At 39.0% G+C, this 24,621-nt stretch overlaps 2 protein-coding genes across 3 annotated transcripts in view; one reads left to right on the forward strand and one right to left on the reverse strand.

Annotated features, from left to right (window-relative positions):
• The window catches only part of pacsin1b (protein kinase C and casein kinase substrate in neurons 1b), a 29,437-nt gene extending 11,230 nt beyond the window's left edge, over positions 1-18,207 (reverse strand). Inside the window, exon 1 of one of the 2 annotated variants that reach the window (XM_005729745.2) lies at positions 18,042-18,207. The gene's annotated coding sequence lies outside the window, so the exon portion shown is untranslated. Of the gene's footprint in view, positions 1-5,156; positions 5,230-18,041 lie in introns of those variants that run through there. The other variant, XM_005729746.2, reaches the window with a different exon arrangement.
• Positions 18,208-19,294: 1,087 nt separating this feature from the next.
• Positions 19,295-23,595, forward strand: rps10 (ribosomal protein S10). Its single transcript, XM_005729747.1, has 6 exons — positions 19,295-19,376; positions 19,831-19,980; positions 21,287-21,461; positions 22,107-22,184; positions 23,183-23,238; positions 23,510-23,595. The coding sequence occupies exons 2-6, from the start codon at positions 19,831-19,833 to the stop codon at positions 23,549-23,551; spliced, it is 501 nt and encodes a 166-aa protein (XP_005729804.1). The 5' UTR covers positions 19,295-19,376; the 3' UTR covers positions 23,552-23,595.
• Positions 23,596-24,621: the final 1,026 nt, after the last annotated feature.

A 24,621-nucleotide genomic window follows, 5' to 3' on the forward strand; every position in this document is an offset into this window, starting at 1 on the left:
TTAGGCCATATCGCCCAGCCCTAGTTTGAGTGTAATATTACTCAACTGTAACCACTGTTGCTACCATGATATTGCTTGATATTAACTGTTATTACTTTGTAATTGCATTGTAATAACTCAGAAATTACCACATTATTATGTAATTTTTTCTGCTTTGTTACTCAGCTACTACTGTAATAAAAGGTGCTGCCACAAAAACTACAATAATATGCTAATAAACTTTAATACAACGTACAAACCAAAGGAAAATAGAGACTGGCATCAAGGGACATCAAAGGTTAGTCAATCAAGCAGGTTACTTTATACATGCTGATATCAGGTGAACTCAAATGCAGTCTTACCCTTATAGCCTGAATGCTTCCAGCTATTTTCTACCTGCTCTCGTGAGATTACTCTGTCAATAGATTTAATGACTAGCTATTAATTTTCAGTGGCATAGACTCAGGCGGCTATTATCAGAACACTGCTGTAAAATTGCAGGGTAATCTTCACTCATTATGGTCACTTAATATTATCCCACGGCCTTACTGGAACACCTGCTGCAGAAGTTAATCAGCTGTGGCTACTAGTGATGGCACAAGATTTTCTATTTGTCTGAAAATATCTAATATTTATATCTATATTCACCAGATTACAAAACCTCAGCATAATTACTAAGCACACAGACTGCCTAACGATATTTAAGCTCATGCCTCACGCCCACCAGGTTCAGTACACAATACAAATTGCAGTTTCAGAAAGACTACACTGTCAAACTGCCACACAGCATACCACTGGATGGAATTAAAGTCGTGAACCAGCAATATAAGTAAGTAAATAAAATTAACTTCTATAGCAGCTTTCAAGAAAAAAAACAAAAACATCAAGTGTTTCACAAAAAAAATACCAACGCATAGATTAGAGAGAGATTACCTAGGGAAAACTTCAATATCCCCCGATAATAATAAACGTTCACACTGCAGGCGCAAGCGCATCAAATCCGACTTTTTCGACCCTATGCGACCCAATCATGGTATGACAGTGTGAACGGCACAAATCTGATATTTTCAAATCCGATCTTGGTCACTTTCGTATGGTATGTGAGGATTTTGAGAAAAACTCTGAGAATCTATGGCTTCAGGTAACGAACCATACTAAGGTTATAGATCAATTTCAGCCAGAAACACATATTTCAGATTATCAGTTGGATTAAGACTTATGGCTTTTATCTACAATGTTTTGTCACTTCTACACGCTTTTTTCATTGTGCACAAGCAGAACCGGCCATCTAGTCTGCAAAATCTGGAGAGCCTACAGGTGTAAGTCATGATATGAGTAATGTGAAATGTATTTAAAATGCTCAGATAGACATTTTGTGGGTGCAAGAGACTGCCTATGAAACGGGGAAAGGAGTGTCGATGTGTGGTGACGTGTTGAAAGGGGCAAGAAAACAGAACACAGGGAGATGCAGGAGAGTGCATCTGGTTGTGGCATAAACATTAATTAGTCCCCAGCTAAAGTGCAAGAAAGGCTTGACGACAAAAAGCTCTTAACTGGGCATGATGTATACACACTGTTTAAACTGTACATATATTTTTATGCTACATTGTTGTTGTTTCAGTGCTTTGTAATTTTTTTGTGTTTACTGTAGTTTCCTATGTTGCACTGTGGTGTGTGACTACTGCAGTACATTCAAAGAATATCCACTTTTATTAGTCAGAAAATATGAAAGGCAATACTTTTAGGGAATTAAAAGACAATGAACACACTTCCTTTCATGCAAACTAAAAAACATGACTATTTGATGGTCAAAGGAACTTGTTGTTTTGTTGTTAAACTGAAGGTCTGGGACATTTATTAGGTTAATTAGAGTGTTTTGCAGCAGCTACCTCTATCTCGTTTTGGAAATATATCTTTAATATTTCAATAAATGTGCCTGAGAACTACTCAGTTTACTTTTGTTGTCAGGGTCCTGTGTCTCCTGACCCAGCGTTTTTAGTTCTTTGTGATTTTTTGTATTATTGTACTTGTGAGTTATTCTATCGTTTCTAGTTTTGATCCCTTGCCCTTCATGTTTCTCTGTGCCCCCTCTGTTCTGTGTAAGTGTGTGTCTTTGCATGTTTGAGTTTCTTGTTTTCTGTCACTCTGCAGTGTGCATTATGTTCTCATGGTTGGTCTTTTGTTACTCCCTCAAGTCTAGTTTCTTGTGTTCCAAGCTTAGTATTTCCCTCTGTGTATTTTGGTTCTCAGACCTCTGCCTTATGGTTTATGTTTCTGTGTTTCTTAGTTGCTGTCTCCACTGTGTCAAGTTCGCGTCTCTGTGTCATACTTCCTGTTTTACCTTGAAGGTCGGTGTCTTATGTGAATGCGTCCTGCTTTGCTTGCCTCGTCAGTCCTGATTTCTCCCAGCTGTGCCCTCCTTCTGTGTCTCATTCCCCTCGTTACTTCCCAGCGTATTTAAACCCTGTGTTTCTCTGAGTCAGTGTCGTGTTGTCCCTCAAGCTGTGTGTTTCCTCGTGTGCCTCTCTGCAAAGTGTGCGTTTATATTTTCCCAGTTTAGTTTTGTATGCTCGTTTTCTGTGACCAGCAAATAAAGCTGTAATTTTGAGTTCATCCCCTGAGTCTGTGAGTCCTAAATTTTGGGTCCAACTCCTGCCTGCCGCACAGCGATTCATGACATTTGTAATACTTCTACACTACTATACTTATACACTTGTGTGGCTACAACTGTAGCTTGCCTCCACCAGTGTGTGAATGTGAGAGTGAATGAATAGTGGAATTGTACAGCACTTTGAGGGCCCCGAAAAGCGCTATATAAATGCAATCCATTATTATTATTATTATTATTATTATTATTACTTCTTGTACACTGACAGCTTGTGTAATGAGAAATTCCCATGTTTGAGAAGGTACCAACAAAAATGACATCGCTTTGCTGTTTTTTTGGGTAGGTTGCCAAACACAAACTCATCAGTCCTGATTGGCACTCTTTTAGCCTTCTTGTAATTGTAACCGCATAGGGTTGGGAATTTGGTAAGTTTCAGTTTTACAGACAATCGTTTAAAACACTTCAGTCTGAACAAAAGGAAGCGCATAAAACAGAATCCTGGATTAGCCGTTGTAGCAATAACTGCAGGATAATCTCCTCTGGGAGAAACCAGACTGCTTGCGTAGGCATAGGCTGCTAGTTTGTTCCACTGCATATTGATCAAAACATTCCAAACTTAATTTTCTTTAGATATTTGCAAGCATCAGAGACACAGGGGCTTCCTTTTTAATAAATATATGTAGCAAGATGTGAATGTCTGCATATGAAACAAGACCTATACAAACAACATTTACAAACAAACCACAATATTTGGAATGCTGATCAAGATAAAATGCAAATGATATGAACATGAAATGCAAGTAAAATGTCATCTACAGCCACTGTGGGAAGACAAAACATCCCCAGACAAGTCATGTTACAGTCAGAGAATCTAATTTCCTCTGTGACACTGTATTGATGCACTGGCTGTTAAATATGGAGCAATTTATTTTTACATGTATTTTGTAGGGACTAACCAGGAATGCAGAGAAATGGACCAGTGAATCTGTCAGGAATGACAAACTTTGTATGTTAAACCAACATTTTGAGAAATATTCTCTCTCTTTCTCTGAGTTATATATACATAGATCTGTATGGATCTATATGGATATAAATCAACGCTGCTTTAATGACTCTTGCTAAACATAAATCGAATGACTTGGCTTTGCGAAGTAGATTGGAAACCGGGTGAAACAGTGCAAAAGGGAAAATCCATAGCTAACTTTGGCTCCATCTAAAACAAATTCTATTATGTTTGTTTAAGGTTATTGTTTCACGAGGGGGCTGTGTGCCAGGTAAAAAGCAAAGAAACAGTCCTACCTCTAACTCTGCATGAAACCACAGCTTGTAATATTTACATTTTGCCTTGTAAGGATTACACAAACCTGATATATTATGTGGATGGCTAATGTGTTTTGGCAAGAGCAGGCTGGCTGTTTCCACCTGCTTCCAGTGTTTATGCAAATCTAAATGGTTACTGATCACAGACAAATGAGAGTAGCAACATGTAATGATTGGCAAGACAAAGCACTTTTCTTGACATGTTAAATTATTTACATCATTTTGTTCCACACACCACGCACTGTGAATATGGAAACCAAATTAAAACCTGTTTTGGGAAAGCTCAATATATTAGCAGACAGATTACTGTTGCATTAAACAACAAAAACGATGCAAAAGCTATTAAGAGCAAAATGTTTGATGCCTCAGAGAAGAATATGAAACAATGGAAAGAGAAGCACCAGTGATGTGTTTTGATAAGAAGTCAGGGGGAGGGGCAGAAGCTGCGTGGTTATTTGGGTCAACCATGGAGAAAAGGATGGAGTGACACCTTTGACAATAAAAAGCCGAGATGAAGTGAGGGAGGAAATTGGTTGGACACCCCCACCCCCCAGAGCTTACTACTCCATAAATAAACAAATAATCAAGGGGAATTTCTGCTATGATGTAACCTGGCAAATCTGGGCAAAACAAACTGGGCAGCAATGCAGCGTGGGGAGTGGGGTAAAGAAGTGGGTGTTTATCATGCCTGGTTAATCCATTAGCTACATGCCGAGAGGGGCTTTTGTTGTGGATAGCCCTTTGCTTCGCGTGCATAAAGGCAGATCGCAGTGCGGGAAAACAACCGCTGACCAGCTTCTTCCACTTTTCATTAAAGTCAAGTAGCGATAAAGGCGACACAGACATTATTATATAAATATGACTGTATCTAAATTGAAGTAAAATCATGCAATGAGTTATTCATTGTGAGCAGAAACAATGCATTCATACCAACCCGCACATCCATATACAACCTCAAACAGTGGCGGCAACCTCCAAAATGAATTACCATCACGCTGCTTTGTTTAACTCTTGACTTTTTCCCAAGTATAACCTGCAATCTTGGATCCGCATCCTCAAAAAACAAGGAAGAGCATCAGGAATTCCTATCCCTCCACTGCAAGTGCATAAGCATCAAAAAGCATTACAATTTCCAGGGTGAAAAGCCAGTGGCATCAACGCATCAAAAGAGTAAAACCCCCAGACAAAGGCTGTCAAAAGACCCCAAGAGTAAGAGAGCACAGCCCACCAAGAAGCAACAAAAGCTTACCCCGAGTCCTCCATCAACAGCGGCTAATGGCTAGGAGAAAAAAAAGACACGTGGGCTTCTCCAGAAGGCAGCCCCTCTCTTCCTCTCCACCCCTCGTATCTGTTTATTATTGCTCAGTGCTGCCTGCCGTCCTCTCTGTCTGACAAAGCCACGGTGCATCAGTGTGCATAGCAGGAAAACAGGAGCCAAGAACTCAAATCTCTGATATGATCAGCAAACTTTACGTGTGTGCCTGCTTCACTGAGAGAGAGATAATCCTATGGTGTTGTGCCTGAATGGCTCAGACAGAGTAGCAGAGGACAGAGAAGAGGAAGAGAAAACGCAGGGTAGGGGGAGACAGGCTGCAGGGCTGAGCACTGGGGATGCTTTACTTTGGTGTGTGAGGTGTTCAGTGATCATATTGTTAAATAAAATGCATACAAAGATTATGTTTAGGTAACCTTTGACTGGTCATGTTAAAATAAGACTATTCAGCAAAAGAGGGACATCTATGATTGTATAAAAGCATGAAACGACTATAAAATGATTATTGAAGTTGATAATTGGACTTTTTCAGATTTAGTACAGGCAGAAACTTAAAGTCACATTTCTTTAGACCAACACTGGAGGAGCTTTGTAGTGTGGCATAAGTCAAGCTTACAAAGCTTACAAAGTCAACTTCTACAGCAAACGTGGCAGATCACTTGATCTCCCCGCCAGCCCCCATCAACTGAAACCCTTCAGAAAATGCAACCAAGCTCCACCACAGTTCTCAGGGCTCACAAAATTGCTAGCCCGACGTCCCGGGGCTAGCGATTTTTCCAGTCGGGCTACCAAAATCCACCTCAGCCTTGCCCGTCGGGCTATCATAGGAAGGAAAGATATGTCAATGCTTTTGCATTCTTTCGCAAATGTAGCTGAATAATTATGTCATCGGCATCAATGAGCCACTGTCAATATGTGACACATTGAAATCGCGTTTAAATTTGTGCTTGTTTTTTGTGACAAGTTATGACAAATCAGACTACGAGGCAAAAGGAAAGCACAGCTTTTTTGGTTTAATGGACAAAAGAATTTATGTGGCTGGAATATGACGAGCTAAATAACATAATGTTCTGCCGGGTGTGTTGTGAGTTTCCCTCGATTTCTGAGTCAACAACCGCCTTTGTTACTGGGACCAGTCATTTTAAGAAAGACCCCATCAGAACCCATGAGAACTGCAAGAAATGCATTATTGCTCTGTCTGCAGTATCTTTCCCAGAACAAACACCAATTGCAAATAACATACTAAAAATAAACCTGAAAATCAGTTTAAAACAGCGTACTATGTTGCAAAGAGTGAACTACCATTGGCAAAATTTAGCAGTCTTTGCAAATTTCAAAAAGCAAATGTCCTAGATCTTGGTTCCACTTGCCTCTTACCTGTGATTTCAGTGGAAATTTCAAATTCAGGATCTGACATTCATATTCTACACAGTTCTTGCAAGTTCATAGAAATTTCTGTTCAATTAGGACCAAATATTTGAGTTGATGATTGTAATTTGTTGTTGTAATTTGTGTTTTGAATATTTTTAGATTGATTTTTTGTTTCCATGTATAATATTGTAAAGGAAACAAAACATCAATCAAAAAATTGTCCTCTTTTTTTTATTCGGGCTACTTAAATTATTTTGGGCTACCAAAAACTGAAGAGTGCCTGCTCGAAGGGCTATCAGGGATTTTGAAATTTTGCGAGCCCTGGTTCTACATGGTTTAATCATATATATCATAATCATATATGATTTAATCACTGTTAATACAGACACTGTTACTCTCAGGTTCTATCAGATGGTGTTGAGGTCTTGGGTCTTTAAGTGGGCTTATCTTGTTTAGATTGTCCCAGATACGTATGCATATCGATACGATTTCAGTGACACCAATGCAATTATCAGGTCTACAAGTCTGATTCTTTATTGATTTCTGATCAGTTTTCTGTGTAAAAGAAAAAAAATGTTCACCTACGGAGGTCTTCAGCATCGTGTTGTTAAGCGAGTCTGTACACAGTGTAGAAACAGAAAAAAAGATTCAGGTACGCAAAAGTGCAACTGCTATGACTGTGATGCTACTGACTCTCAATGTCCAATTGTAAGAAAAACCTGTGTCTAGCTAACCAGGTTGCAAGGGGAGGATGCAAATACAGGGCAAGGAGAGGGAAAGCATAGTCAAAAATCCGAGCACACAGTGGTCATACACAGAAATGGAAGTAAGGCAAAAGGCAACGTCTATAAATCAGTCTAAAAGCATATATTAATACAGGATATACTAATACTAAATTAACAGAGAAGGAGATCAATATATACCAAAGAACCTGAAAAGCTCGACTAAACAAACAGGATGATTAAAGGTCTGTACAAGGAAGCTTCTTACTTGAGTACTTCACTATAACTTATAAGGCAGACCCAACCCGTTCCCGATCAAGTTGTGTTCAAGATAAGAGATTAACAGGTATGAAATTGCAACCTACAGATGAATCAATGTCACATTTTGTAGAGCTGTTTTTCTGTTTCTGTATTTCAATAAATGGACTTATATTAAAAAAAATGATTAAATCACAGTTCATAACGCTACTCCTACGCTAGTTCAGCAAGGCATTAATCATAAATTGTCCGTGTGATCTGTTGTTGACATTTAAAATGGGTGATCACAGTACGCTCCACGACCCACACAAAGGCTTCATAGCTTCACAAAGGCTGAGAAGATGATGCAACGTCAAAGTTATTTCTGATTTCTAAACAAAAGGAGGGAGGGAAGATCAGAAGGAAAAGCTACAGAACTAGGAAGGACCAAACTCTTTCAAGATTTAAAACAAATCCTTCAGAAGTAAAAAAGAAAAAAAGCTTAATTTTATTATGACATTAATTCCTTCAGTAGACTGCAGTAAAAGGCAAGTATTGATTATGTCATAGGGAGATTACAATGATACTAAGTGTGTAGGTGACCCTGAGATAGACTGACGTAAGCTGCTGGGAATTTGTATGATGGCCAGAGAGCATTCCTCTGCTACTAACAGGGCAGCTATAAAATATTTAATAATTAACAAGGAATTCAGAACAAAAGTTAAGAATATAACTGAACATTAATTATTATTTTTTTGTTTATCAGCTGCTGGGTGGTTACAGTTAGAGATGGCAGGCTAGTGAGCCCCAGCTGCAAAGAGCTGCCTAATTGGTGTTTGCTGTTAATTGGATTGCACTGTGTTATTCTGGCACTGGGGTTGGAAGGGCAGTTTGTTCACTTCTTCATATTTCTGCTAATTGTTTGCTTAGTTATTCTTTACAATAGTCTTACTTAATCCCCCGAATGTCTTGCTAGCTCATTTCTGTTGATGCTGGAACTCAGTTTTTAAGTTTTGTAGTCATTTTAATTTTTTTTATGTATATAAAAATATGTGTGTAATATATAATGTAGGCCAACAACTCAGTTCCTCACAGTCTGTATATGTGAGACTCTTGATTTGTTACAAAAAGCTGACAAAATTAACAAAAGAAAGCTGACAAAAGGTTAGCAACACTGCACCTTGCCTTATGAAGCCAGTTAGACAAAGATCAAATAATGATGTCCACTATGTGAAATTTTAATACACTCTAACACACATCCTCTGCCCCTCTCAGCTCGTGTACAGTCCACATTATTCAAATTCAACTCTTTTTCTTCCCTCAGAACCAACCTGTTCATGCTGCCCTCATCACATTCAAGTCCTATAAATAGAAACACATTCATCAATTATTCACACTGCTGTGTAAACAGTTAGACGAGATGAACAACCCCACCTCACGTGGAGAAACTCTGTGATCTCACATCACTGTAAAGACAAAAAGATCAATATAATACAGGTGCACTCCAACGGGCCTACACATAACATTTACATGTAAAAGTATTTTACATCTTGAAGAAAGTTAGATTTGAATCCTAGTACAAACTTTATTCTACAAACAACATGACTCCAGCTCTGCAAAATACTCTGGAATCACAGCCGATGTCTCAGCTGAAAACACGAAGTCTGCAAGTAAATAAAATGTGTATGATCAAAGAGAATCTGGATGCCTCTTGCCTCCCTTAACAGCTGCTGTTAGAACAAAATAAGCCTTGACGAGAGGCACTTCTCCTGAGTGACTGTTTTACCATTCCCCGGTACAAATATGTTACAAAATTCTTTACTCAGTCAAACAAATGGAAAACAAAAACAGTGTTTATACCGTAGCAAAACAGACTCCAAACCTAAAGAGTTCTAAAAGAATGAACTTGAAATCAACGAGAACAAGGCAGTCTGTCAGCTCAAATCTTCTAGGCCTAGTTTTGAAGCCACATGCATTATGTTAATTTCTTCTATATTTTCATTCTTGGCCTGCACCAAACTTGTTTTTATGAAAATAATTCATAGCTATGTCATACTATTCTTTGTGAAGCCCCTCAGTTGAGCATCTGTCTAAAACAAGCAGTTCTATCTCCACTCTCTTTAAGGCTACCTTTCTTTTAAGCCAGTTTTCAGCTGACTGATGCCCTGGCCCAAACAGAAGATTGGAGCATCAGGTTTGAGAGCTCCTCTACTCAACCAGACCGGGGCATCCTAGATATTAAGGATTAACCATTTTAAGGATGTTAATTCACACTAACAGAGCAGAGCAGAAGAAAAAGAATGGTCCAGACCACCTAAAGCCTAAGCATTTGGTTTCATTATTCAAAACTCTCGCCATGTTTTATAGGACAAGCCACCTTTATAACAATATACATCACAGGAAATAAGGAAAAGAAAAGTAGGTGTACATTTCAGGTATGATCAGTAGGATGCAAACAGATTGTTAGCAGTTAAACATCTAATTGACGAGTAGGAGAAAAAGGGTGTTTACTAACTCTAAGGTTACTTATCCACAAATGAAATATAGCTACAGATGGTCATCAACAGAGCCAGAAAATAAACAAAAGCAGACATGACTCATGTAGTAGCTGGAAACACCTTATTTGTGCTATTATTCTGTCTGTTCCCCTAATTTAATAATGAAATCGTCTGTGGTTATATCACTAAGAAGCCACTGTGAATACTTACAGTGGCACTACAGATCAAAGTCTAGCTGCAGGCATTATACAGAAAAAATTGCAGAGACTTTTGTGAATCCAGAGGTATGTGGAGTCTGAAATACCTGCAGCAGTTACACAGTCAGAAAAAAGGCAGCTTACCAGACACTTTGGCCATAGGTTACATTAGTCACAGGTACCAAATAGTAATAAACGTATGAACAAAATGTTGGTAGTTGAATTGCATAATGTATGAAGTATGAACATTTATTTAAAACTGTTGTCTGACAACGTCACAGGTTACATTGGTCTTTAATGCTACTAATAAAATGGTATTTGAAGGCATGCAAAGTAATGCCCATTCATAATTAAAGTGTGGCACAGGATCAGTCATAAAAAACCACAAAACAAAACCCTCCACTGCAATTTCACATTAAATACACACACGCAGCAGACTAAAAGCAGACATTCAGACACATCAGTGCAGATCATAGTGGCTACTGAACCTGGTTTATCGTCTTTGTGGCCTCTCAGTCCTCGACAGCGTTGCCTCGAGAAATTCTGACAGAACTGACACCTGACACTGAGAGACAGTGTCTGTTTACCTGCAACTCTGACACATCCTGCAGTCTACCACGCCTTTTACAAACACACACTGCAAGAGTGAACTTTGACGTATGCCTGAGAAGACACATTACGCCATCAATAATTAGCTGAACGCGAGAGAGGGTGGAGACTGTCGTTCCTTAAAAGGCACCTTGTAACCAGGCACAACTGTTACTGCATATCTAAAGGAAGGCCGACTGATAGAGGGAAGGCGTAAAATTACTCGTCACAGGGATTAAAACGGGCAGAAAGGACAAAGGGAGGAGACAGTCACACGGGTGGTCAGATAAAGCCTGATCTGTGGAGCACAGACAGGCATGAGTCAACATCAGGGTAACATTTCAGCTGCGCTGCATCCACTCAATCAATACAGATTTGCTGATGCGAACGCTGCAGTCTGAGCCATAACATTTCTTTTAGAATGGTGCATGAAAAAAACTGAATGATAATGAGTGCCGCAACACATTTTAGGAAAATTCTAAATAGCTCTTCTGTTATTTAGTGTGATGCTGTGAATAAGAGGACTCAGAGCAAGCAGGTGTGCTTACGTGCTTCAACCACAGACAGAGCAGTGTTAAAACAGCAGCCATAAACAGCAGCAGATAACAACATGCAGGGACCCCAGAATCAAAGAAAGCCAACTGCCTATCCACACAGACAGGCACTCATCTCCTCTGTACGTGCCATCTGTGGGTCATCTACTTGTGCTTTTCCCAGGGGGCGACTGCTCTGTTTGACCCCAGTGTTATATCCCATAATTGCAAAAAGTAATTTATGACCAGTGTGCTGGCAAATAAAAACGGAAAGGGCTAGAGGTCTGGCTCTATGCCCCTGTACAAAAAACACAATCTTGTAATGCAGTCTTTTTTTCCTGCTGTGATTTGACAATTTCTGTTTTATTATTGTGCTGGGGCATGGCCGTGTGTGAGGCACTGGTAAAACTCTTTCAATACTTTGGTTTTATTGATTCATTGAAGACATAAAAGCAGCCTAGTAAAGTCTGGCTAGAATGAAAGTCACAGTACATTTACTTTCATTATAATACCCACGAGCTAGTTCCTCTTTAATTCTGTATAATGTTTTGATGACAAGCGGTGAAAAATATTATGTCCAACCTTGTGGTTTTAAACGCCATTAAGTGTTCAGAGCTGAGCCAGTTTTCTTTCAAAGAATTCAATCAATAATCCAGGACAAGTTTTGAGGACCCCAGTGCTCTTCATGCCAGTGTTTTGCAATGAATAATCTTTTTTTTTCATCATCCACAGCAGAGAGGCAGTGTGAGCTTTTTATTGAAGACCCCTGGTTCAGCTGCTGGGGTTAAAGTGTGAACCACACACACACACACACTGAAGCCTGGACTGAGCAAAGCTGATGCTGGGCAGGAAAATGGAAGTTACTGATTCAGTGCAGCTGCTAAAAGCTATGAGATGCACACACAAAAGCCTCTGCTGTTGATCTCATGAATAAACGTTTCACGCAGCTAGAAGTGAGAGCAACTCAGAGGATACACCATCAGTGATACAATCAGGTGAGGGCAAACTATGCCGGCTGCTGTTCAACCGGCAACTTTGGGGCAGTCAAGTTGGAATCTTTTATATTCAAATTCGGTTCTGCAGTGCACATATGGTTTATGAACACAACGTGTAGGTTTAATTAATTAATTAACTTTTTCCATGCAGAAGAAAGAAACGTCCTTTTCAAACGCGCACAGTGCAGCGCATTGACACTTTATGACAAGCCGAAGAAACACTTAGGTTTAGAGTTAATCTAATAAAAATATTATCAGAAGACAGTTCATTACTGTTAAGCTTTCTCTATCATAAAACCCTTTTGACGCTGGAAAAACACTGAATTGAGTATTTCTGGGTCTTTCAGTAAGCCAGTTTAAAGCTCATTTTTGGCCTTGGAACATCTGACAATATCTTAGCTATTGTTCTGCTTTGATGATTTTACATGATGACCTACATCACTACAACAGGATGTTTATTATATGTAAATATGTGTTAGTGTTTGGACAAAACACCAATTCAGAGGCTTCATATATTTTTTTTAATGTAAACGTATCTTCTGACATTTTAAGTCATTAAATTAACTGGTGCAGTTCTAATCCATACAAACACGCATATATTTTCATACACAAACACAGACCCCATCTTTCACAAACCCAGTCACTATGGCAACATCAAGCCCTCTTCCTTCCTTCTCATTTGACTCTTAAGCTCTTCACTGATGCTATAAATCTGATGGCCGGAACCTCAGAGGACCGAAGCAAACCTCCAGCCAACAACCTCTAATAGCTTCTTCTTGTTCCCCTAAAGCTGTGAGGTCCTTTTGTAACATAACACCTACAATAAAGATGCCCCAGAGATACGCACTGATATATTACACTCCAGTAAATAGAGGCATGCACATCACGTGACACATATCACATCAACTTATCCAAGTGCATTTGCTCAGTGAAGCTCTCACTGACACTCACAAAAACCTGAGTTGTGGTAAACTACAGCTAAAGAATGTCTTCTCGGGAAAAACACTGTGCCTGATGAAATTATTACATTTCAGAGGCATCTGACTGAAAGCCTGTACTGCCCTAATGGGTAAAAACAATTTGCGAATGAATTAGAATTTGAGGAAAAACAAGAAAAATAATTGCTTTTGTCTATAATTATTTTTAGATCCATTTAACTTGGGACAACTTTCAGGGCCCTGAGCCCCAGTTTGAAATACAGATTTTCATAAAGACTGCAACTAAGTATTATTTTCCTCATTGCCTTTTTAAATTAAATGTTTAGTCTTGGGCTGCATGTAATTAATTTTTTTCCCCATTAACTGTTTGGTCTGTAGCGCTTTAAACCTCTGGGGGGAAAGGCTGAGTCAGGTTAACAAAACATACACAAAAAACAGAATATAAACCTATGAAATCACCCATTTACCTTTAAAATACCTTTTCTCACAAAAGGAAAAAAAAAATCAAAACTGAGAAAAGGTAATGGCTACAATATTTTGCTTCTAACATGTCTGTTTATCAAGCACTTCTAGTTCCTGGTAATGAAAGAGCAGCTGAAGAACTGAATTTATACGAGTATAAATGTGATGTCTGGATTGTGCTAGGAGCTGATCTGCACTGCACAGTCACTGTCAGACTGTGCTGATTAAGAATCTAAAGGCACAGTGCAGTGAAGTCAGACAGTACCTAAACACAAGCAGTGGCTGGGCAGACAATTTTGAAACAGAAAATGAGTCATTAACATATTACCCATGTAAATAAATACAATAGATTTGACTTTCATTACTGGTTTGCTTTTAAGGGGGATCTGAGAGGTTCATACCAAACCACATATGTACAGGCAGATGCTGCATTTAAAACATCTATTAAGCTGAACAGATTTGTTGACTGATTAGTCGGTTTTGACCAAAGCTCAAAACTTAGTCTTAAAAGAGATCCAGATAGCAGACACGAGCCTAATCCATCTTACTATTGGAACAGCAGCAGAAAAAAACAAGCAAAATTGTACTTTTCTGCAGATTCTTTTTCTACTCTTTTTCTGGTTGAAACCACACTACACGAAAACAACTGGATCACAAAACAACACAACTCATCTACAGGTATTTAAGGAGAAGCTAAGTGAAAACTACATCATTTCATGTGTCACTTCAGCTCTAAAGGATGGAGGATGCAAACCTTTAAGGGTTTGCAAAACAGCCCTGCTTTCTCTCACGATCCCCTGTGAGGATCCTATCTGAGACACCAATTACCTTCTAGTTCACAGCAGAATCGAAGGCCCTGCTCTCTCAACCGTTTACCTAAAAGCCTGAGCCACTAAACATATATTGAGATAGCTATAAGTGGATCCCTTCCATTCAGCGACGGAAATTATTACCCGGAGAGTTTGTCCAAACACACAGCAGTTTTCAAAACATGCAGCAAAAGCACTCATCTGTTTTAATGTTGGGGTAATTCTCAGAGCAACTAAGATGAAATTAAAATTTTAATTGCATTCATCCAAAGCCAGACATAGATGGAGTAGCTTAGGATGTCTGAAGCCATATTCTAGGTTACAAAGGCTAAAGGGACACATAGAAAGAAATACTCAAGCCTAATTGCTTTCTTCCAATCGTCTAACATCGGCAGGGTGCACCAGATGTGACGTGCCAATCATGGAAAGTACAAATGACAACTGGAAGCAAACTGTTGTGTCTATTCCCACTGGGAATGACATATCCCTAATTATTCATGCAAAAAGCAAAGACGGGCTAGGTTTTAGTCTAATTGATTACGTTAACAGTGATACTTCATCTGTCACCCTTCCTACAAAAATGGAGAGGGGCTGAACCACCAGCAGCAAATCAAATGAGTGTCACTAATTTTTCAGATAAACTAATCCAAGCTGGCACTCAAATGAAAGCTCTTTAACATGTGTGCACTCAGGCCTCCCTCTTTAAGTTTGTGGTCCTCAAACTGTGGGGCAGACCCCACTGTTGTGGTGAAGCATCAATTCATGATATATTACACTTGCTGGCAACTTCATTAACTACACCTTGTTAGTACTCAATTGGATCTCATTTTGCCAGCAGAACTGCCTTAACTCTTCTTGGTATAGACCCAAAAAGGTGGTGGAAACATTCCTCAGACATTTTGATCCATATTGAGATGATAGCATCACACAGTTCGTGCAGTTTTGTTGGCTGCAAATAGACAATGAGGATCTTCCATTTCTCCAAATAGCAAAGGTGCTCTGTTGGGTTAAGATCTGGTGACTGTGGAGGCCATTTGATTGCAGTGAACTCATTGTCAAGTTCAAGAAATCAGTTTGAGATGATATGAGCTTTGTGACATGGCACATTATCCTGCTGGAAGCAGCAACCAGAAAATAGGTACACTCATAAAGAGCTATACATGGTCAGCATCAATATTCAGGCAGGCTGTGGCATTTAAATGATGCTCAATTGGTACTAAAGGGTTGGGATCAAAGTGTGCTGAGAATCCCCCCACATCATTTCACCACCACTATCAGCCTAATCTGATGATATAAACTAGGGTGGATCCATGTTTTGATATTGTTTACACCAAATTCTGACGCTAAAAATCAAGACTCATCAGATGAGACAAGGTTTTTCCAGTCTTCTGTTATCTGATGTTGGTGAGCCCATGCAAATTATAACCTTAATTTGCTGTTCTTATCCAACATCTGTGGCACCTAGCGTGGTCTTCTGCTGTTGCAGCCCATCTGCTTCAAAGTTCAATGTGTCGTGCACTCAGAGACGCTCTTCTGCATACCTTGGTTATAATAAGTGCTCTCCTTTCAGCTTAAAGTTAAAGGTTGTGAAACAATCCCAGTGTCTACATGCCTAAATGGACTGAGCTGCTATCATGTCTTTAGTATTTTCATTACTGCTCCAGTCATCGTAGCTGAATAAACCTTCCTAATATTCACATAATAAGTTTATAGACAATACACTTTATTTTTCCAAAATGTGGGAAATTTCCTTGGTACAACTGCTAGAAGAATAGAATAAAAAAGGACAAAATACACATCTTAATAAGAGAAAAGTAATTTCAAATAAAAAAGAATAAAGTTTGATGATGAGAAATGAGCTGCAAAGACTTCCTTATAGTAAACAACATGAGAGGCAAAGGATTTTGAATAAGCTTATAGACTCAAAGCAAAGCTCAGTCCACTGGATGGACAAGACTGTGCTTGGAAAATAATTAAGGTTTAATCTTTAAATGTTTATTTGTAAAAAACAAAAATAAAAAAAAGCACAATTTCATCAATTCTCCAGAAACGTGTCACAAATGCGGTGTTTTATCCAACTTTTAACTGTCAGATCTCAAGTGTTTACAATTATGGAGAAGATAAAACATCAGATCCTCAAATGGACAAATAATGTGAATAATTAATAAATAATTGACACTGTTGTCACCTAATTATTGGTTAATTAACTCACCAGGTTAACATATAGCAAAGGACATCTACCCACATGTACACAGTAAGCTTTCTGTAATGTAGAAGAAGTGGGGTTTTTGTGTAAAAAATAAAATAAAAGTGACTTTAAAAGAGTATTTTGGGAAATAATTACTTCAGGAAGTTCAAAATCAAATTAGCAGTACACCCTCGACCTCTTTCAGGTAATGGATTAGAAGAGCTGCAGGCAACCCCAGTTGTCAGTTTAATACACAACTGTTCAGCCAGATATTAAAGCACATAGTAAATGGAGTGGTACTTCCACAGTGCCTTTCTACTCAATTCGGGCACTTCTCTACTTTTGGTAAGTCTCATTCAGCCAATCACGCACACGTTTATACAGCACTTTTATCCTTACAGTATGAACATGTTTATGTAACTGTTAGTCCTCCTGGTAAAATGACAGACTTTGGAGTTTGCAAGATCAAACTGAGAAGGTTTCTAATAGCTGCCTTCAGAACCACAGGAAGTGAAAAAAGGCAAAATTGTTCTTTGAGTGTTTCTTTTTTAAATTGCACATTAAATTGATGTATGATGCACATTTTAATCTATGGTTCTTACACAACTTTTTCCCTTTTGCATTCTAGATGCACAGTCTCCAGTGGTCTGATCTCTCACGGTCTGTCTGTACAGCAGAGCCTACCAAAGATCTGAGTTCAGAACCGTGGACAGAGCTCACTAACACTTAGAGATGAGAGACTCTGCTCAGGGGGAGGTCAGCAGCCCTGTCTGGCCTGATTTACCACCAGCTGATCTCCAGCGATAAATCAAAGAAATGTGCTGGTCTGGAGGAAGCACGGGCTTTTGCCCAGGGACAAGCTTTTTACTTCAGACGTCCCTCCCTGCCCTCTGCAGTAGCCCGCACAGGCTGCTGCCAGCCGGCTCTCCAATGCTTCATGCACTTTCTTCACAGAAACTCCTACTAAGGACTCAGATTGTAGATTTGCTGATCTTTGCTCATTTTTATATGAATAAGTGTCATGAAGCAGCAGAACAGAGCAGCGGTGTTAGATACAAACTGCGGGTTTTAGGCACAGATAAGGGAGGCAAATAATAACAAATCGTAGGCAGACTTGTATTTCTTTTATAAAAAAAATAACTTTTAAATCTGTGGACTTTAATTGAATCTCGTTGGCAATCGTCGCGGTCGCTTGCTGCCTCGTTATCGCCGACAGCAGTAATATTTGCTCTGAATTAAGCTACTTCATCATAAAAATCAACCGCCGGTGGCTAGCTGTTGATAGCAGACACACGGTTATGAAAGAAATCAAGAATAACTTACGAATTTATACGAATTGATAATCCAGCTTCCTTTGAGCTCTCAAAATGTAATAATTCCGTTCATCACCCGAGACTGCCTCCTTTCTGTCGCCGGTAAACGCGCCGCTGAGAGGAGCCGCCAGATGGGGGAGGGTGAGACGGCTCAAATCAAACCAACCATAACGGAGGGGAAGGTCTTTCAAAATAAATGCCCAATTTTCTTCTTCCTATTATTATTATTATCATCATTATTATTATCATTATCATTATTATTATTATTGTTGTTGTTATTATTATTACAACGTTTCCAGGAAACTGTGTCAAATATGTATAAGATGAAATCCTTGTATTAGAGAAGCTGAAAGCACATGTTTTCTATTTTTCACTGTACTAAGAACAAGTATTTTTGGACAGTGGCAAATTGCTGTTATCTAAATAATCTTATTTTTATTTCTTCTTTGATTACTCACTCTTGCAGACATGACTGCCACAAAATTATCATTCATTTATACCAAGCTTTTTGATGTAACTCAACTGAAAAAAAATCTAATTATTTGCTATATATTATACTGAATATACTTCATTGCCTGTGTGTTAACACACTGTGACTGTGTGTAGTCTGTGTAAAAATAAAGTAAAAATAGAGTAGAAATAGCCCATAATACTGTTTACTCTTAAAGGAAAAGTATGTATGTATGAAACAGACCAAATGTATTTCGAGTCAGGTTGGGAAAATACCCCGAGATTTTTACTTCTTTATTCTGAAAGAAGCTTCCATGCAAATAAATGGACTGCATACAACACATTTCTTGGGGTTATTGTTTTGTTTTGATTTTTAAATGCCACATCCCTTCAGTAAAAAAAGGTCTGTCTGCTCTTATGCATATTTAAAAATATTCCAGGTAGATATGAAGATTTTCTGCAGGAGTAACTTTCTTTTCTTGGAGGGCTGCATCTTGCTATCCAGGGTCCATGTTTCTGAAGCCTTTGAATCACTGCTGTTTAAAAAAAATCACTGTATTTATTTATTTTTTTATTCATTATTTGTAATATTAATATTACAAATAAACAAAGTCATACAGAAGGAGAAGAAGCACAGAGCACTAGTGGATGATTTTGTTGAGTTTTGAAATGTCCTTCACGTCTTTTTTTAAACTAAGAAGAAGTCGCTGATCAGCTCGTGCAGCTGGTTTTAAAGGATGACCCCAAACTTTGCAGCTACATATTGAACACAGGATACGTTTCCCCTCCACACCAGCAGAGGGCGAGCCTTTCCAGCCGGCCCGCGCCACAGCATAAACCTTCCTGATCGAAGAGAAACTTTCCTTCCGGCTCCGGTCCCTTAACAAGTGGAAAGGTAAAGTGAGACCCGGCGCAATAATCCAAATATATCTTCACCATCTCAGATTTTGTGAAATAAAAATAATCGTTTTTTCATTGTTATTAAAATTATAAATGGAGACATATGCGTATTTTAGCCTTAAACGCCTCTCAGTCGTTGATATTCGGCTTAGAAGTAGAGAAGTAACCCCGGCTTCGGCGTTCACGAACGGTTGCCATTTTTCTCCTGTGACGCGGTCTTCAGATATTAGCTTTTAATTTCTATAAAACAGAGTGGCTGTTGATGTGAATGTGTCCAAACATTCCTGATGTGTTGAATTATTAAAGCGTCCGCTGATTGTCTCTTCAGCGATTTGATTTTCATTACTAGATGTGTCTTAGCACGCTAGCCAGTTAGCATGCTATTATTGAGGCTGCAGTAAGTATGGGTTGAGTTCCAGGGATCTGATGCACGTTGTCTCTTAATGCAGATGCTGATGCCCAAGAAGAACCGCATTGCTATCTACGAGCTCCTCTTCAAGGAGGGAGTCATGGTGGCCAAGAAAGACGTCCACCTGGCCAAGCATCCTGAGCTTGCTGACAAGAATGTACCCAACCTTCACGTGATGAAAGCGATGCAGGTGAGAAAGAACGAAGGTCCAGCTTGTAAAGTTCTCACCAAGACTAGAATTAACTGAGATGTAGTGACTGTAAATGGGCTCGTGGGGAGAAGAAAGTGGGGGGAATGTGACAAAGTGATCATGAATGTGTTTTGAGCATCACTTAGGAGTTCTGGGTTTGTGTTTTTAAGTGGGAAGATGTCATTTGTCAGTCCAGATATCAAGTCCTGGTTGTGTACCTGTAAAAGTTGTTTAGTAGTTTAACAGTACCATGCTGTCTGGACAATGTCCCCCTTACATGTTTGGGTTAGAGAAAGTTAAGGGATGCGAATTATATTTCTTTTCAGCAGTTAATTCTGAAGTGAAGCTCCTCTGCATTAAAAGGAGCCAATTTAGATGGTTTGGGCATGTTGTTATTACACCTCTTAGGGAAGATTTTTGTTTAGGCGTGGTCCAGATTAGGGTGGCTAAACCCGAGGCAAATTCAGGATACTCTAATTTGGGACTCTCTTCCTATCCTCCCAGAAGAGCGGGAGTGAGTGCAGATTTAGACTTTTCTTTTTATATTTATAATATAGAGCCGTTAAGAAGAGAGGAAGTAAGGGAATGCATGCAGAAAAAAGGACTTGGCTTGAAGGCGAACCTAGGCTGCTGCATTTAGTTCTGTGGCATGTGGTCATCTGGTACACCTATGAGTCCTTGATTTTATTTTGAGTTTACTGTGTAATGTATACAAGTGGCTGATGCCATCGCCACCTTGTGCATGGCGCTCACATCCCAGTGTTTTATGCAATGCCTGCCATAATGTCAGGACCTGTCCCCTTTGTGTGTGCCCCACCACTTTTTAATAGACTGTTTGATTTGGTCCACTGTTGTATGTGGGGAAAAAATCAGCATGTATCTGTTTATTTTTTATTTATTTTTCTCTGACTTTCACAGAGGATGTAACTTTTAGCTGATTTTTACTGCCGTCACACTCATGGCAAATGGCATTTACAGTAGGATATTACTGATATGTATCTTTTGTGCCCTTTCAGGTTTCGTAAAGTTGTGTGGCTGATTATTTGCTCTTTCAAACATTTTTCACATGGGTGTTGGTGTCGGCTCAGAATTTATTGCATCGGAGTTCATTTTATCTTTTGGAATGATTGTAGGGCAGTATGGTATGTGGTGGTTAGCACTGTTGTGCACTTACTTGCTTTCTGTGCACTTACCTGAGCAAGAAGCCTAAAGATACTTTCTGCATAGTGCTGCCATACCAACCTAGATTTTGTACTCATTTATTGTGGTAGTCAGTATAATGTGGTAATTGTGCTTTTCCGTGCAGTCTCTGAAGTCCTGTGGGTACGTCAAGGAGCAATTTGCCTGGCGCCATTTCTACTGGTACCTCACCAATGAGGGCATCCAGTACCTGAGAGACTTCCTCCACCTTCCCCCTGAGATCGTGCCCGCCACCCTGCGCCGCCAGACCCGCCCTGAGACCGCAAGGCCCAGGCCCAAGGGTAAAACATCTATCATACATGCTTGTTTCTAATAAGTTTTGATTTTTCATTTCCTGAAGCCAGAAATACTAGTAATAGTATTTAATATGTTAATGCTTCCTGAGGTTATAAATGATATTGAAGCTGATTGTGAACTCAAAAATCTGGTGCTCAAACACAGTTTTCCAGAAATCAAAGTTGCTCATCTAAACTTCAGCAGATTGTTTTAGATGTTCTGGATCCTGAGTGTGATCTGTTCTAAATAAGGTTTATTTTTTTCTCTTTATCAATGAAAGTTTTTTGATTGACTTCTGAACTAGATCGTAACAATCTCATTTCATAATTTCCTTGCCTTTCGTTGAAGCTGAAGTTGCACTTTCAATTGGCATCTTCAATTGGATCTTATGAAAATATGCTAAAGAGGTTTCAGCAATTAAGTGCCACATAAAATGTTATGGTCTCCTCTTGCTGTTAGAGGGTGTTGTAAAGCATACAAATTTAAGTAGTTCATTAATAAACTCAAAAGAGGGACCCCAGAGTCCAAAGACTTATATTTAGTGAGAATTGTTAGCATTAAAATTAAAGAATTTTAAAGCCTATTGAATTTCCTCTTTTGGAAAGCCAGGAAAACTGGAGCTTAATGTTTTGTCATCTTTTTACCTGCAGGAGTGGAAGGAGAGAGGCCCGCCCGCCTTAACCGTGGGGAGGCTGACAGAGATGCTTACAGGCGATCTGCCGCGCCCCGTACGTATAACACCAACTACACTAGTCACATTATGAGTTGCTCATGTGGTCTTGTGATGTTTACATGAATGATGCAAACTAAAATGGTAATTTTGGATCATACGGTGGTGTTATTCATTAGTAAAATGTCTTGATTTTTCAGAGTGAAATGTGAAAATGCAGTGATGTGACCCATCACATGTTCCTATAGTTTGTCTACTCTTGTCTGAATGAGCACCTCAGTCCTCATTCTTATAGGCTGGTCACGCAGATATTAACACCAATAGTTGTAACCGCACAAAGCTCTGAAATGACCTGCCTCCAAAAAGTACAGGCATCTGCAGACATCCGAGCACCTCGATAAACTTTGAGTAGATTTGTATAAAATTTTAAAGTTGGAGGACCTCTAGTGGCTGTCTGAATCACTGCATGTAAAAACTTTACACTGGCTACGTCACCTTTAGATGGCGGTAGAAACCAATGCCCTGGAAAATGTTAAACGTTAATGGTAAATGTAATGTTGTAAAATGGTTTGTTTTAAGCCAAATCACAGCCTGTTTCCAAACCAGTAGTGCTTGTGCCAAAACAAAAGCAAATGACATGTTAAATATGTTCTTAGGTGAGAATCTAAATCATGTTTCCTTTAGAAAACTGTTCTACAACAAAATGATCACAATGATTCAGATGAAACATGTTATCAAATATATATTATTGAAAGGATTGAGCTTGTATGACAAAGACAAAAATCGATGTATGTGGAGGATTTTAAAATTTTTAAAAAATTTTAAAAATGAGGCATATGAAGCTCCCATCACATCATTCTGATGTTCAGAAGGCAATTTGCTGGTGTGAACTTTAAACTTGTTTATCAAAGAAAAACAACAGTAACAATTATTATTACTGCCCCACCCCCCTTGTCTAATTTTGGTATATATTTGACATGTTATGGTGAAGTTTTAACAAGTTTGACATTTCTGAAAGTTACTGGCTGACCTCTTAACTCATAACTTCTCCTTTAGCTGGTGCTGACAAGAAGGCAGAGGCCGGTGCTGGAGCTGCCACAGAGTTCCAGTTCGTAAGTACATTTCCTTTGTTTCATGCGGGTATTTTGAGAAATGGGCTGGCAACAAAAACCTTGTCTTGATCTTGAATGTTTTTCTGTTATAAGAATTGTTTTCTACAGCAGAACAACAAAGGCTCTCCTCCCTAAATTTGTGGGTGCGGTTTTACATGGGTTTTAAAAAGGAATGTCAGAAAGCTAAATGTGGTTTATACAGTGCAGCTGGAAAACTTGTAGATTCTTGTATTGAGCATGTTGGTCGACTGACAACATTTTTCTGTTGCAGAGAGGTGGCTTTGGACGCGGCAGAGGACAGCAGCCTCAGTAAATTTCACTCTCTCTTTGTGTACAATAAAGAAAATCCAAATACAACTCGGTCTGTTTGTGCTTTTCTTCTTAAAGTATTTTGTAAGATGAGCAGGCGAAAGTCCACATATGTTGGTTATAAATTTGAGCAATGTGATGGTGGACCAGCTCAGGATTAATTGAGTCTTAAAATACTTTGATAATTAATGAGTGTGTCAAGAGAGGTGCCACAGTGAGACTGAGATGGTGTCAAATGAAAAACAAATGCCTTTGTTTTTGGCAGGAAGTTAGTCTGGTGGGTAAATTGTGTGGAGGGTCATTTTTACAGTTATCTCCCTCACTGTTAGTCCACACAGAAAACATTAGGTGGTTATGGTAGCGTCAAGTTGAAATGATCTAGGACTCAATGACTCACCTGCATACTAAATTGGGCCTTTTTGCCAAAGTTATAATTAACCCAACATAACCTTTTTACACAGAGGAAAATTTCTTTTTAAAGTTTTTAACATTGACTCTGAAAGTTTTCCTGAAAGCAAAGATGGATCTGGGCTCTTGTGCGTGATGGACTGGTACCCTATCCAGGGTGTAGTGAGACCCTAAATTGGATAAGTGGAAGAAAATGGATGGATTGATTTTCCTATGTTGACAAAAAGTACTACCAACCTTGGAAAGGATGTCAATACTACTGAATACATCAGGAACTATACTTGACCATGAGAAACCCAATTAGGTTGTAGCTGCTACTGAAGACTCAAAAAATGTTAACCAGCTTATCTTTTAATTTTCTGGCATTTCTCTGATGTTTCAACACAAATTTGACTTGACAAATCTGCTCATAAGCAGATTTATCTAATGAAAGAAAGTGTCTTGATAGTCTTGAGATGTTGACTGCTTTTGCACATGAACCTCAAGAGTTAAAACAAACTGATGGGTGAGTTGGCTACAGAGTTACAATATTTCAGTTGTTGTAAATACCTACATACTCTAGAACAGGGGTGCCCAATCCCGGTCCTCGAGAGCTACCGTCCTGCAGCTTTTAGATGCATCCTTGTTCCCACACACCTGAATCAAATGAATGGCTTGTTATCAGGC

Source organism: Pundamilia nyererei, unplaced genomic scaffold, assembly GCF_000239375.1.
Source record: "Pundamilia nyererei isolate P.nyererei 1_Seehausen unplaced genomic scaffold, PunNye1.0 scaffold00034, whole genome shotgun sequence".
Classification (NCBI taxonomy): Eukaryota; Metazoa; Chordata; class Actinopteri; order Cichliformes; family Cichlidae; genus Pundamilia; species Pundamilia nyererei.

Coding starts and splice junctions, on each gene's coding strand:
- rps10 (XM_005729747.1), top strand. CDS start 19,831: ATGCTGATGCCCAAGAAGAACCGCATTGCTATCTACGAGCTCCTCTTC. Junction 19,981..21,286: donor ACGTGATGAAAGCGATGCAG/GTGAGAAAGAAC, acceptor TTTTCCGTGCAG/TCTCTGAAGTCCTGTGGGTA. Junction 22,185..23,182: donor CAGGCGATCTGCCGCGCCCC/GTACGTATAACA, acceptor CTTCTCCTTTAG/CTGGTGCTGACAAGAAGGCA.